General features: G+C 49.2%; 1 protein-coding gene across 1 annotated transcript in view; it reads left to right on the top strand.

The window, feature by feature from the left end:
* ABHD2 (abhydrolase domain containing 2, acylglycerol lipase) overlaps positions 1–15,710 on the top strand; it is a 73,080-nt gene that overhangs the window by 15,827 nt on the left and 41,543 nt on the right. The window contains exons 2-3 of the mRNA XM_028136792.2: positions 3,060–3,155; positions 5,816–6,015. Coding sequence (XP_027992593.1) covers positions 5,822–6,015 — 194 coding nt within the window. The 5' untranslated portion in view covers positions 3,060–3,155; positions 5,816–5,821. The remainder of the gene's footprint in view (positions 1–3,059; positions 3,156–5,815; positions 6,016–15,710) is intronic.

The raw sequence follows: 15,710 nt of genomic DNA, 5'->3' as shown, positions 1-15,710 counted from the left end.
AATAACCCAGCAACTGTAGCATCCATAACGATTTGGGTGTATAGTATTTCCTTCTGTGTCATTAGAAATTGCAGACTCAAGGAGTCTGGAAATAACAGTGGCTTACACATGCAAGGGTTTATTCTCTCACATAAAAGAAATCTTGAGGTAGGCAGTCTAGGTCTGATATGATGGCTCCATTAAATCATCAGGAACTCGAAGCTTCTTTCTTGCGACTCTGCTGTCCTCTTAATGTGGCTCCGAGAGTGACCGTGAGGCCACTTCATGGCCCCAGATGACTGCTGGGTTGCAGCCATGTTACTGCATCCCAGGGATGCAGGCAAGGAAAAGGGCCGAAGAGCTAACTCCCTGCTTTTTAAGGAGTCTCCCCAGAAAGCACACCAGCCCCTCCAGACATGGCCAGAATGTAGTCCCAAGGACTCAGGACCCACCTACTGCTCGGGAGGCTGGGGTCTGAAGTGTTTATTTTCCAACAAGGCACATGCTCCAGGTTTTTGTTGCAAGAAAGGAGAGATGTCTTTTGGGGAAGCAATCAGCAGACTGCGACAGTTCTTTCCATATCACATATCTCTTCAGTGTTTTATGGAAGCTACCTCAAATAGTTTGTGGAAAGAGTTAAGTTTTAAACAAACATCAATGTAATTATCAATAAGTAAAGTGCATTACCATTTTGTTAGTTGTCACTCTGCTTTTCCATAATCCTTTTCTGGGAATTTATCACTTATACCAATAGTGTATGTTTTGTTTTGTTTTCTAATATATTTTTACTAGAGGCCTGGTGCACAAGATTCGTGCACTGGGAGAGGGGGCCCTCAGCCCGGCCTGTGCCCTCTCGCAGTCCAGGAGCCCTTGGGGGATGTCTGACCGCTGGCTTAGGCCTGCCACTGCCGCTGTGCTTGCCAGCTGTGAGCCTGGCTTCTGGCTGAGCAGCGCTCCCCCTGTGGGAGCTCACCGACCACCAGGGGCAGCTCCTGCATTGAGCACCTGCCCCCAGGTGGTCAGTGCACATCATAGCAACCGGTCATTCTGCCATTCGGTCACTTTGCATATTAGCCTTTTTTATTATATAGGATTGATTTTAGAGAGAGAGGAAGGGAAGAGGATAAAGAGATAGAAACATCTATTGGCTGCCTCCTGCATGTTCCCTACTGGGGATCGAGCCCACAACCTGGACATGTGCCCTGACCAGGAATCAAATTGCGACCTCCTGGTTCATGGGTTAACACTCAACCATTGAGCCACACCAGCTGGGCAATCTATGTTTTGAATTTCAGTCAGCACAAACTTATCCAGGGCTAGAAGGGACCTTAGGCAGATCTCTCTAAGGTTTGTTTATTCAGATGCCTGCAGGACCCATTCAGGTACCATAACTGATAAGGAGGCCAGGGGTCAGTGTTGAGGACCATGATAGGGAGTGGTGGGGACTGTGGCAACCAGGAGAGAGCATGCTCTGTGCAAAAGGGGTAGCAGCCACTCGGCTGCATTCACTGTTGCTTTTTTTTCTTTTCCCAAGAGAAATCAGAAATCCAGATTTTTATATGAAACCTGGCACTTATAACTTAGCAGCTAATACATTTAATTTTTAAAAATGCCAACCAAAGGCAACACCATCCCGTGGGCTACCAGTTTAGGATCCACTTGTTTTTCAGGTGGCAGCGAAGCCCTGAAGAGGTCCAGTGGCTTCTGACAGGGCCGGAGACTTTGCTGTTCCGTCCCCAGCCGAACAAAGCCTGGTCTTCTATGGCTAATTCATCTCAGAATACAAAGACATACTACACATTTGCAGTTGAGCAAGACTACTCCAAAGGTTCATTGAATCGCCCCTTCAACTGGCTTTCGTTTTCTGTTTAAATCGTTTTGGAGTGGCGGAACCCGAGAATATTGGGCTGGAACCCCCGCTCCACGGTTTCACAGCTGTGTGACGGGGCAAGCTTTTCATCTGTGTCTCATGTGTGTTTCCTGCACCATCCATTTTCTTTCTGGCTTGCTTCTCTCTCGCTCTACTCTTCTTGCTTTCAAGTGGCACAGTGTGGTGGTTAAGACAAGGATCGCTGGAGCCAGATAGGAATCTTGGCTTCTCTGTCTACTAGCTGTGTGGCCTTGGGCAACTTACTCAAGTTTTCTGTGCCTCACAGGGTGTGGTGAGGATTCAGTGTGTTAATATGTGTAAAATACACAGACCAGAGCTTGGCACGCAGTGATATATAAACACCGTTCTCTTTTTTTTTTTTGTCTCCTCTGCTGCTTTGAAAGGTATGGAGCCCTGGCTAATTTGGCTCAGTGGCTAGAGCGTCGGCCTGCAGACTGAAGGGTCGTGGTTTTGATTCTGGTCAAGGGCACATGCCCAAATTGCAGGCTCGATTTCCAGTAGGGGGTGTGTAGGAGGCAGCCGATCAATGCTTCTCTCGCATCATTGATATTTCTATCTCTCTCTCCCTCTCCCTTTCTGAAATTATTAAAAATTTATTTTAAAAAAAAATGTAAGGCATGGATCTCCAGCGCAGTGGGCCTGGCTCTGGCTCTCCGTCTCGCGGGAGCACTTTTAGCTCCTGGTTCCTCTCCACAGCCAGCCTCCTGCCCCCAGTCTGGACCCAGACCCGCCGGCTGTGCGCACTCCCTACCCATTACTTCTAGTCTGTGCCCTTATTTTATTTTTTCCGTCACCACTTATCCCCGCTATGCCCTCTTCCACCTCCACCCACCCCCCTGTCTGCTGTCTTGACCTAAAGCCTCATTAAGTTATGTCATTGGTTAGACAGAGGCAATACCTTTCCGGCGTTTCTGAAGATTATGTTACGAGATAAAGGGGAAAAGCAGGGCGAGTTTGCTTTAGCCAGAGTTCTGAGCGCGGCAGATAACTTGTCCTGGAAACCGGAAAGAGCCGTCACTCTGTGGGTTGGCAAAGGCTTCCCCCAGCAGGTTTGTTCAGACGGCCAAGAGTGTGGCACACATGTTAATTACAGAAATTGTCCTTTCCCCTACAGACTTGCAATGCAGAGAAATGTAAATGTGCTTGTATTTCAATTAAATTGCTTCCTTCTTGTCCCCAATCTTTTCAGCTTTAGGTAAATCTGAATAAGAGATCTGACCTGCCCGGCCCAGCTGTACAATATTTCAAGTTCATATTCCCACCTAGAGAGGAGCTAAGTACATAGGTATGTATTGTCCAGACTCTTGTCCAGTTAACTTTTTTTTAAAAAAAATATATTTTTATTGATTTCAGAGAGGAAGGAAGAGGAAGAGAGAGATAGAAACCAGAAACATCCATGATGAGAGAGAATCATTGATGGGCTGCCTCCTGCAAGTCCCCCACTGGGGATCAAGCCCGCAACCCTGGGCATGTGCCCTTGACCGGAATCGAACCCGGGACCCTTCAGTCCGCAGGCTGACACTATCCACTGAAGCCAAACTGGCTAGGGCTATTTTATCTTTTTTATTTGATAAGTCTGCTCTGGACCAACAGGGGAACTGGTGAAGGCACCTGCTGCTTTCTCTGTTCTCTTCCCGACAAAGGGGGCAAGAAAGAGCCCCTGTCTTGGGTCCATAGCACCAGCGTCAGGTCAGAGAAATTTTGGAGTTCCTGCTCCATCTTGTTTTGAGCTCTTTCCTCGCTAGACTTACAGATCCACGTTAACAAGCTGAGTCATCTTGGATGTTTGTTTCTCATTGGCTTGACTGGCCCAGGTGGCAGGGCTCTGATGAGGTGAAGGACCGGGGTCATAGGTTGAACGCTGGCACTAACTGTAACCTTAGCCCTAACCCCTTGGAGAACTGATGAAACCTACAGACCCCCCTCTCCAGAAAGCTGTGCATTACACAGACTGCCACAGGGTTCCTGGGACCCAGAATCCTTTAGGGACCTACACACTCCAAGTTAAGAATCCTGTTTTAGGCCCAGCTGGCATGGCTCAGTGGTTGAGCATTGACCTATGAACCAGGAGATCAAGGTTCAATTCCTGGTTGGGGCACATGCCCAGGTGACGGGCTCGATCCCCATTGTGGGGCGTGCAGGAGGCATCTGACCAATGATTCTCTCTCATTGATGTTTCTAGCTCTCTCTCCCTCTCCCTTCCTCTCTGAAATAAATTAAAAATATATATATTTTTAAAAAGAATTCTGCTTTAGGAATTCATAAGCAGCTAGTCGGTAGAGGGGACATGTCTCCAGAGGTTGAGTTTCAGGGAAACTGTCAATCTCTAAAGTTCAAAGGTGGCTGCACTGAACGTGTATTTAACGGTCTAGCCTGGATGGGAAATCGTGTTGATAAATCTTTCAAAGTTTTTCTTGCCCTGATGGTGGACAGCGGGTGAAGGAGCTGCGATGTTTGCTTGCCGTCCTCACTGAGTTGGGAGCCCTGCCAGGGAGCAGTGTGGGTAGGTCCTGCATTTGCCAAAGTCACCTGGACTTTGGCAAATGCAGGACCTACCCACACTGCACCCCCTCTGGCCTTGCTGTGGGTCTCGAGAGAGTTCCTTCTGTTGTGCCCCAAACCTGTCTTCGGAGATTGTTTTGTCCGGCCTGTTCTGTTCTGTCTGCCCGGGTGGCCGCCAGAGCTCTGGTGCTGTTTTTAGCAGAGGCTACTGGAAGCCGTGCCAGGGGAAGCCGTTGCCATGGCTACCTTGGCTGGGAGAGTTCCCTTTTTCTCCTTTTTTGTTAGCTTGTGGTTTCCCTGATTCTTAAGGTGCCGGCTGATGTTCTGTTTTTTTGCTAAGCAGCAAGGAAAAGACTGGATTTCTGTTGCTTTTGTTGTTGCTGATGTTCGTTTTGTGTGTGTGGAGGTGTGTGCGCTCGCATGTGTGTCTTGGAGATGGGGTAAAGCGACCTCAGAAGATGAACTATCAGGAGAGCTTGGGCAAAGCCAGATGTGCATGCGCAGTTTTCTTTTCTGTTTTTAAAAATATATTTTATTGATTTTTTACAGAGAGGAGGGGAGAGGGAGAGCAAGTTAGAAACATCGATGAGAGAGAAACATCGATCAGCTGCCTCCTGCACACCCCCTACTGGGGATGTGCCCGCAACCAAGGTACATGCCCTTGACCGGAATTGAACCTGGGACCCTTCAGTCCGCAGGCAGACGCTCTATCCACTGAGCCAAACCGATTAAGGCAGTTTTCTTACTCTAGTTTTTAATTTTGGCTTAGCGATTGAATGTGGTCCACTTTTAGCCTCTTTTGTAATAGTAGCGGGGACATTTGCTGAGCTTCCTTCCCCAGGAGCAGGGATCCCTGCGACTCGGGCTGGGTCTGAACTTTACACGGGTGCCCTGAGGAGCAGATGGCTGAGTCAGACCCAGGTGGCTTTATCTCGTTCTGCTCTAAAAATAGAGTGGTGGAGCCAGCAGGCGGTACGGCCACACCTGGGGGCCATCGCAGTCCCATGTCACATCTGTGTCCCGGCTGTAAACGGGGCCCTTCACACACCTGGCGCACCACCTGTGGGTTAAGTCTGCAGGGATCCGAGGCTCCTGTGCACAGACCTCAGGGTGCCCCTCCTGGTGCCACTCGTCCTCTCCGGCGCCTTCTTTCTCCCACTCCCCGAAGGCTCCTATTCTCAGCATTTTCCAGTTTGCTTATCTCAGAAGGTCCATTACGTTTAAATAAAACAACACCTTCCCCAGCTTATCAGTGCTCAGGACTGTTTGTGATTGGGGTGTTGCCAGTCCATGGGAGGCCGCGGGGTGCTGATGGCAGGCCACCTGGGCGGGCCCTGTGGACACATCTGGATAGGACACGCCATTGCTGGGTTGGTCGCCTCGTGTGCGGGCTCCACCCGCCTCACTGAGCTCTAAAGGTATGCCTGTGCCTCTGCTTCCCAGGTCAAGATGAATGCCATGCTGGAGACCCCCGAGCTCCCGGCCGTGTTTGACGGGGTGAAGCTGGCCGCAGTGGCCGCCGTGCTGTACGTGATCGTCCGCTGTCTGAACCTGAAGAGCCCCACCGCCCCGCCTGACCTCTACTTCCAGGACTCGGGGCTCTCGCGCTTTCTGCTCAAGTCCTGTCCTCTTCTGACCAAAGAGTAAGTAGACCTCTCGCCTGCCGTAGGCCCGCCTGCTGCGCTCTTGGGCTTGAGCGATGTTCAAAGAACCTTCTCCCATGTGTCTTCAAGGCCACCATGTAAAACGGTGTCGTGGCTGATAAAATAGCCACAGTCTCCATAGAAGTCTGTGTTTTGAATCCTGGGGGGTAGGAGACAGAATCCGACCTTGGTTGCCTGGAGTCGTCATTCATGACAAGGACTTTGCAGAAAGCGGCGGTCATTTATTTTTAGGTAGATACAGAAAACTTGGACAACATTCTAGCCCTTTATCAAATGGTCTGTTGCTGGGACCGAAAAACTATCCTTACCCCAAATAATCTAAATAATAAAAGCGTAATATGCTAATTAGACCGGACGGCCGAACAGCAGACCGTCTGGACGACCTTCTGGACGAAGCCGGGGCTGCGAGGGCCGAGCCCCTTGCACAAATTTCATGCACCGGGCCTCTAGTTAATAAATTGAAAAGCATAGATGTGTGAGTTGGGCACTCTCCATCTCTTTTATTGAGAAATGGGCTGACGTTGGCTAAGAGGATCCACCACCTAAATAGAATGCCTTCATTCCAAGTGAACCAGGGGTCCCTGTAATAGGCCAGGTCTATCTATCATGTGAGCATTGCTTCTGAAACAGGAAACCATACTTGTAAAGCGTGCATCTTATGTCACATAGACTGTTTTCTTTTTTAAATATATTTTTATTGATTTCAGAGAGGAAGGGAGAGGGAGAGAGAGAGAGACATCAATGATGAGAGAGAACATTGATCGGCTGCCTCCTGCACCCCCCACACTGGGGATCAAGCCTGCAACCTGGGCATGTGCCCTGACCGGGAATCGAACCATGACCTCCTGGCTCATAGATCGACACTCAACCACTGAGCCACACCGCTGGGCACACAGACTGTTTGCAAGAGGCGTGCGGTTAAATGTTTCCCTGTTGATGTCTTCATAATAACTGTGTCTTCCTTCAGGGCTCGGGCCAAGCCTCATGCATGAAGCATTCCGTGTGCTCCCGGGTCTGGAGGCCTCCCTTTCTCCTCATTGCTCTGCACTCTGTGCCTCTTTAAGCTGAATCCATTCTGCCGGGTGTGCCTTATCAGGCGGAAGCTGCTGGGGGACTGAGTACTCCCACTGTGCCCCTCAGCGTGTGACCACATTCAGTGGAGCATCTAATGCTCTGGGCACTAGCAGCAGCTTTCTCCTCTGTCCTGATACGCTCTCTCCCGCCTCGGTAGGGGTTGGTGAATGACTCTCCTCTAAGAGCAGGCAAATGTGTGAGAACTTGGATTCTTGCTTGGCTCATTTGACCGTCTAGTTCATTTTCACGTGCTGTTCGCCTAGGGCAGTGGTCGGCAAACTCATTAGTCAGCAGAGCCAAGTATCAACAGTACAACGATTGAAATTTCTTTAGAGAGCCACATTTTTTAAACTTAAACTTCTTCTAACGCCACTTCTTCAACATAGACTCTCCCAGGCCGTGGTATTTTGTGGAAGAGCCACACTTAAGGGGCCAAAGAGCCGCATGTGGCTCACGAGCCGCAGTTTGCCGACCACGGCCCTAGGGTGAAGAGCTGTGTGGGCTTTGGGTGTCTTGTACGTTCGTGTGCAATTTCCTTGTAGTTGTAACAGTGATGTCATGACCCAAAAGTTACTATTAAGTCGGAAGAGACCTATGCCTGGATTGTGTTGCCTGATACTTGTGGGGTGCCACGTGCAATGTGAGGTCACCATGCTGAGTTTGGAACTGCCCCGCTGAGGGGACTCCATCCCAGTGGCTCCACACCGGAAGGCAGTGCCCAGAGCCTGTATGCTTTTCAAATTGTCCAGCTTTTTTTCTTTCCAATTCTTCATGTAGATAATTCACTAATCTGGACTGGCAGCTAACATTTGCACGCACTTTGAGACGGAGTGGGACCCCGAAGCTAGGCCCAGTTCCTCGGCCATCTCATGTGTAGAGCTTTTGGAAAGCGAGGTGTTCAATCCCTATAAGTTTATATCGAGGTCACTGTAAATTTCCACCCCCCATTGGGTCCTGGTAATGAGAGGAAGCATGGAAAAGCTGCTATTGTCCAGGCTTCCGAGAAACAGCACATAAAGTCTGATTCTGTACTAGTAGCTCACAAAGCTGATTACGGCAGGTTTTTGTGTGTGTTTTTATACCTCTCTTTTAAAAATATATTTTCATTGACTTCAAAGAGGAAGGGAGAGGGAGAGAGAGATAGATACATCAGTGATGAGAGAGAACCATTGATTGGTTGCCTCCTGCACATCCCCCACTGGGGATCGAGCCTGCAACCCCGGCAGGTGCCCTGACCGGGAATCGAACCCAGGACCCTTCAGTCTGCAGGCCGACGCTCTATCCACTGAGCCAGACCAGCTAGGGCTTACCTCTTCTTGTTTTCCTTTTAGAAAAGATAACCCAGAGTCATTAAGTTTAATGGTTTCCCTTTGCCTCATAAGCATTATGTCTTTTAATCCTCTTAACAACTTTGAGGTCAGATTCCTTTTTCCTTTCATACTTAAGGACAGGGAAACAGTAGCAGAGAGGGAAAGCGATCCCAAGTCTGTGACTCTGGACTTGGTTCCCTTCCTCTCCATGGAGGAGGGGGACAGAGACTGTTCTTGGGGTACAGGTGAGGGGAGCGGCGGAGGGCAGCCAGGGGCCATCCTTAACGCATCTTCAGCGGGACTGGGAGGCCTTCCAATTTCCAAGTGACCCTCTTTCTGTTTCACTCCCTCTGTCGGAAGCCACTGTCCTTCATGCTCTTTCTCGGTCTTGCGTTTCTGTCACAGCCTCCCATCTGTTTGAAGCCGAAGGCTGGAAGTACGTCTGTTAGGGGTAAAAGCGTTTCTCTGGCAACTTAGAAGTTTTTTTTGTTTTTTTTCTAGAGGAAACCTGCCTGCACCCTGCACCAGCCACTGTCTGGGCTGGAAAGTGCAGCTAGCTGCCCTTGCTGGTTTGGCTCAGTGGATAGAGCATCAGCCTGGGGACTTGGAAGGGTTCCGGGTTCAATTCCAGTCAAGGGCACATGCCCGGGTTGTAGGCTCGATCTCCAATAGGGGGCGTGCAGGAGGCAGCCTATCAATGATTCTCTCTCATCATTGATGTTTCTCTCTCTCTCTCCCTCTCCCTTCCTCTCTGAAATCAATAAAAATATATTAAAAGAAAGAAAGTGCAGCTAGCTGATTTACAACAGGCTGACGGCGTTACTCAGTAACCCTGACCGAAGCGGCCCGTGGTTATGACTTATGTGCGGAATCAGAACATTTCCGCTTGCTGTTCTGGAATAAAATACAAAGTTGATGAAAGGCGAACAGTGAAAATAGGAGAAAAGGGATTTTTTTCCCCTGTCAGCATTCCAGTCAGTTTTTAAACCTGCCTTAAGGTAATCAGTCCTTAGGAATGAACCTTTTTAATGTCTGGAGGAAGACTCTGCTTAGGTGGGGCGACGTGTTTCTTGTTCACTTAGCAACAGGTCAATATTTACCTAGTGATTCATTTCTTATTCTCAAGACGTGTTTGCTTTCAGCGAAAACCGCAGGCTAAAAGCTCAGTTCAGAATTAGGAGAAAATGTTGGTGACGATACGAATCTCCTTTTTTTTTTTTTTCTGAATAAAACATTGAATGCATATTCATTGTTTTGAGCTGTCGCTGACATGTAGTAAAAGGCACAGACCTACAGCTCAGGGCCTTTTGATATGTACTCACCCGTGCAGCTACCATTCCCTTGGGCTTTTACAGGAGTTTCCCGAGTCACCTCCTCTGACCTCACATGTCACAATGCCACCGGAGTTGGCTTCCTCAAGCAGGCCAGCACCTAGGCACACTACAGTGTGACCCCACCACCTGCCCAGCCCCACAACCTGGCCTGCTCTCATAGCCCATGAAGTGCCAGCCCCCTGACCACCCCTAAACCCCCTCCTTTCTCTGCACCAAAATATCACTTATCGTGTAAATGAACTTCAATAGCATGACTTCTGAGAAACTTCTCCTGACTTCCCCCTACTGCTCAGTCAGAAGAAGCCCCTTTTCCTTCTTTCTACTCGTGCTTCCCCAGCATGTAGCTTCTATGCCCAGTTAGCCCATCCACCTTCTTTTATGGGAATTTGTGTCTGTCTCTTTTCTATCACTACACTGAGTGGCCAGATTATTATGATCTCTGAATGCATAATAATCTGGCCACTCAGTGTATATCTACACTAATAAAAGAGTAAGATGCAAATTGACCGTACCTTCGCGACACACACAAGCCAATCAGGAGTGAGTATGCAAATTAACCCAACAAAGATGGTGGGTTAATTTGCATATGCAGGCACTGAGCGGCAGGGGGCTCTGGGCAGCATGGGAAGGCAGAAAGGCGGCTCTGGCCAGAGCAAAGGCGGTGCTGGCAGCCAGGGGAAGGAAAGGCCCATTCTTGCATGAATCTTCATGCATCGGGCCTCTATTCCTATATAATAAAAGGCTAATATGCAAATTGTCCCCTTGACCAGGAGTTCGACCAGTAGGCAGGCCGGCCAACAGCCCATGTTCCCTCCCCCTGGCCAGGCTGGCCGGACCCCACCCATGCATGAACTGATTATTATGAGTTCAGAGATCATAATAATCTGGCCAGTCAGTGTAGAGCACATGTACCCCAAATCAAGAGCCAAACTCTTGTTTTTAAAAAAAATATTTTTTATTCAGAGAGAGAGAGAGAGAGAGAGAGAGAGAAAAATCAATGAGGAGAGAGAATCACTGATTGGCTGCCTCCTGCACACCCCCTACTGGGGTTTGAGCCTGCAACCCAGGCATATTCCCTGACTGGGAGTTGAACCGTTACCTCCTGGTTCTTAGGTCAGTGCTCAACCACTGAGCCAACTGGCAAGAGCCACACTCTTGATGAGACAGAACAGGATCCCTTGGGGTTCCAGATCCTGAGCATAATGCTGTGCTGTGTCGTATTTACTGTGGACAGATAGAGGTGAGGGATATATCTATTTTGACAAATTCCAGGTGTGCTCTGGGAAAAGAAACCACAGTCCCCAGCCTATGCAGTCAGTGCAGCTGGGACACCTGAGAATTTTGTTTATTGGGAAGTCACTACCCGGTCTCTGAAAAAACATGGGTTGGTTGTTTTTGATCTTAAGTCAGGACAACCCCCAGGTATAAGCGTAAAAGCAGTTTCAGCCTCCGCCCTTCCCTTGGGCACAGCTGAAGTTTCCATACCAGGTCCTGGTCGAAAGCAATTGGAGGCAAGATCCCCATCTCTGGAAGTCAGAGGAGGTGGGTACCCTGTCTCTGGAAGTCAGAGGAGGCAGGTACCCTGTCTCTAGAAGTCAGAGGAGGCAGGTACCCTGTCTCTGGAAGTCAGAGGAGGCAGGTACCCTGTCTCTGGAAGTCAGAGGAGGCAGGTACCCCATCTCTGGAAACCTCCTGTTCGATCTTCCCTGTGGAAAGCTAGGCCTCTGCTTTGTCGTGAGCAGGCCTGGTGCAGCTAAAGATACAGGCATTTAGGAGGCGAGTGATGGAGGGCTTAGCTAAGCCACAAGCCTAGAAACAGATAGCGGGGGAGTTTTTATCGCGATACCTAGGAGCCCCTGCAGGGTCTGAAGAAGGGAAGCAGTGTGATCAAAGCCACTGCCATGCGTTTGTGGCTCCTTTCTTCCCCAGAGACAAAAATGCAATCGCTTTCTTCCATAGCCAGCTGCCACCTGTGTTAAAAACTGGACGTTATTGTCCTCCGTGCGTTTGAGAGATGCCTGAAACTCGGGGACCAGGATCACACCCATTCCAAGACCAAGCCAGAAAGAGGAGTTGACTCTCCCAGGCCATGGTGCCTCGCTGAGCATTCCCTCACAGGGGAATGGCAGAAACCCCATGACCTTCCCATAGGTCGTAACGGCTTCATCTTCTATGGTTTTTCCCTGTTTTCTCTCTTCACAGACTTCAAACAAGAATCCAGCTGAAATGTTGCGCCGGTCATAGTTAGTCCCTATGGGTTGCCGGCTTGATTCCCAGTGTGGGGTGTGCAGGAGGCAGCCGATCAATGATTCTCTCTCATCACTGATGTTTCTATCTCTCTCTCCCTCTTCCTTCCTCTCTGAAATCAATAAAATATATATATAAATATACATATATATATATAATATTTTTTTTTTTAAAGAGAAGTACTCTATAGGAAAGCAGTACTAATTCGGAGGTCTGATAGGGCAATGTGTGGAGCAGTTTCCCGGATCTAAAGAGCACAGTCTCGGTATATGTGCTTCTACACCTGCTGCCATTTCCTTCTCCGCCTCCTTTGTGGAAGGCTGTCCAGTTGCTGTGGCGGTGCCAGTGGCGGAGCGAGGGCGAGGGGCTTGGGTATGGACATTTGCTGTTTTCTCAGTCTTAAATAAAACATCATGCAGCCAGCCGGCGTGGGTCAGTGGTTGAGCATCAACCTATGAATCAGGTCACAGTTCAATTCCCAGTCAGGGCACATGCCGGGTTGTGAGCTCGATCCCCAGTGTGTGGCGTGCAGGAGGCAGCTGATCAATGATTCTCTCTCATCATTGATGTTTCTATCTCTCTTTTCCTCTCTGAAATCAATGTTTAAAAAACCATCTTCATACACCCCCTTCTGGTCAGATGGCCACCCCAAAACCCCCCCTCCCCCTTATGTAGAATTTTGGGAGCCAGTACAGTTTATTTATAGTGAGTTAAAGTTGAAAAGGATTTCATTATCTTGGGCTTAAATTCCTCCTAATTCCCTCTTGCTCACAGAGACATTCCAGATCAGATTTAGATCCTTTCCTCCTTGGCTGAACACTATAGCTTTGTCCTTTTTATAGGATAAACTCGTAATTGCCAAGAGTCTTAATACCATTGACCTGGCTTGGCCTGTTTTAAGAACTGTGCAAATATTTCCGTAGATGCGTGTGGTAAGCCATTAACCACTGGTAAGCGGATCTGTGGTACGTGATGCACGTGTTATAGGCACCAGACCTTCAGTTTACCTGGAAACTTCCGTTGTAAGAGAGTTCTCGAAACATGAAAGACTCAAAAATCATCTTTATCGAGACCAAGGATTGATGGTTAGCGTCGGTGAGGTCGCATTCTCAAGTGACTTCATCTTGAAATTGCTTGTGTTGCTGATGAAATAGCCCAAATCCCAACTGTCAAGGGGAAAAGGTGGAATTGCTAAACCTGGGCTAGTGTCCTCTGGACTAGACTGGCCAGGCGTCCCGTTTTCCCAGGACTGATGGGGTCCCGGAATGGGGGCTTTTCAGTGCTAAACCGAGGATGTCCAGACAGGAATGAGTTGCTTACCGTCTCTCTCTCTCTCTTTTTTTAATCCTCACCCGAGGATATTTTTCCATTGATTTTTAGGGAGAGTGGAAGAGAGAGGGAAAGACAGAGAGAAATATCAATGTGAGGAAAACACATTGATTGGTCAAACCCCGACCAGGGCCCGGGCCAGGGAGGAGCCTGCAACCAAGGTATGTGCCCTTGACCGGAATCAATACATGCAGGCCGATGCTCTATCCACTGAGCCAAACCAGCTAGGGCGTTGGTTTGTTTGTTTGTTTGTTAATGCTTACCTTCTCTATTATTCACTGTCTTCTGCTATGCATTTGGGGGCGGGTGTTTAGGTTTGATTCGACTTTTGGATGTTGCCCACCTACACTGTCTCTGCTCCAGCAGGTCACTCACCCACGAGGCCATCCCAGCCAGAGAGGCAAGTGCCACCATCTTGGAGTCTGTTAGGGGGCTGGGCTGAGGAAAGCATCTCCCGGGTTTGTAAGGAAATCTGCCCCCTCTACAAAATTCTAGGGCCCTGACTGGTTTGGCTCAGTGGATAGAGCGTCGGCCTGAGGACTGAAGGGTCCCAGGTTCGATTCCAGTCAAGGGCATGTACCTTGGTTGCGGGCACATCCCCAGTAGTGGGTGTGCAGGAGGCAGCTGATCGATGTTTCTCTCTCATCGATGTTTCTGACTCTCTCTTCCTCTCTGTGAAAAAATCAATAAAATAGATTTTTTTAAAATTCTAGGAAGCGAAGCTGTTTCTGATACAGAACGCTGTAATCCTTGACCCATTGATTTTTCCCATGACCGTTGGAGATGCCATCCCTGTTACCACCCAGATGACTGTCTGCCTGGCAGTGCCCTCTCCCCAGGCCTGTCTGCTCCTCGGAGCTCTTCATCTGCCTCAGGCAGCCGCCTGCCATGCCGTGTCACCCCGTGCCCTGTCACCGTGAGCCATGGAAATGAGTCAGCCCTGGTGGCAGTTTGTGACCCCCCCCCCCCCAAGGCCCCTCCCTGTGTCAGCATCTAATCATAGAGTCTGGGCTGTAGGTCAGTGTGGGCACATGGCGTCAAGCCAGACAGACGGCTTAGCTTCTGAGGTGGCTATTAAGAGCGTCTATGATGCAGAGCAGTTGGGGACCCCCCCCCCCCCCGGAGGTCATGGTTCATCCAGAACCCCCTGTGGCCTCCCAGGTAGGGAGAGGCCATGCAAAGCAGCAGCTGATATATTTTTCCATTTTGTTTTTACTGGCTACTGATGCCATTGCCACAGCCAGCCTGCCTCTCTGGTGACATGTAGTACCAAAGTCTCCTGCTGGCGAGACCCTGGCCTGGTGTTTTCAACCTGGTCATAAAAGCTCAAACAGTAATTCCTCATTAATAGGAAGTGAGAAACTGCATATACATTCTGCAGTGTGAAATCTGCCTCCCATAACAGTACGGACTTTTCCTTGTTTGTTGATGTATACCCTCTCTATTATTCACTGTCTTCCACTGTGCATTTGGGGGCTGGTGTGTAGGTTTGATTCGACTCATGGATGTTGTCCATCTGCCCTTGGTATTTCGTTAAAGTATTCTCAGTGAAAAATAAATATGTTTGCATGTAAGTCAGCCCATTCATATTCAGTAACCTGTTCTTCTAGTTTGTCTACTGTCTGTATGCTACACTCAGTCACACACACACACACACACACACACACACACACACACACACACACACACAATCCTTTCATATTTTCTTCCACCTTCTCTGTCCATCAAATTCCTATGTCCCTCAAGGCCTCCTGACATCCTCGCTCCTCCAGCATTTTCTTTTACCCCTCGTCTGCCCCCCTGGCTCCTACAAGGGAATGTAACCCTATCTCCCCATGTGTCTATCTGTCATCACCCCCAACTGTATGCTGAGAGGCTTAAGGACAGACTGTCTTAAATTCTCTGCATTCGCTGTGGCCGCTGCCTCCCACAGGCAGTGCCCTCTAATGTTGGTAGATGGTTTCGGTAGGAACCTCTAAGTCAGAATGAGTAAGCTGAGTGACAAAGGAGTGTGGAGAAGGGGAGAGGGTTGTGTGAAGGCTTCGGTGCTGAGGTCACCAGTAGGTGGTGGTGGATAATGGAATGGCCTTGGGCTTTGTAGGAATGGGCTGAGTCACCGATTGCGAATTGAGAGAAGAATGGAGTCATTGACAGAAACAGAGAAGTCAAATGAGGAAGCTGTTTTCTCAGGGAAAGTTGTGTAGTTTGGGGCACTCTGTGGGATGGGCAGGTGGGCAGGTACAAACGGGGCAATAGAACGTAGGTGTGAGCCCAAGGCCAGACTGCAGATTCCAAATGAGCAGCTGGCAGGAGAGGAAGGCGGGGTGGGGAGAGAAACCCAAGGACTGCTGGCTGCGGCAGGTGGGATGGGAGGAAGAGC

Source organism: Eptesicus fuscus, chromosome 25 (assembly GCF_027574615.1).
Source record: "Eptesicus fuscus isolate TK198812 chromosome 25, DD_ASM_mEF_20220401, whole genome shotgun sequence".
Classification (NCBI taxonomy): Eukaryota; Metazoa; Chordata; class Mammalia; order Chiroptera; family Vespertilionidae; genus Eptesicus; species Eptesicus fuscus.
This window is presented reverse-complemented; position numbering and strand designations above follow the sequence as displayed.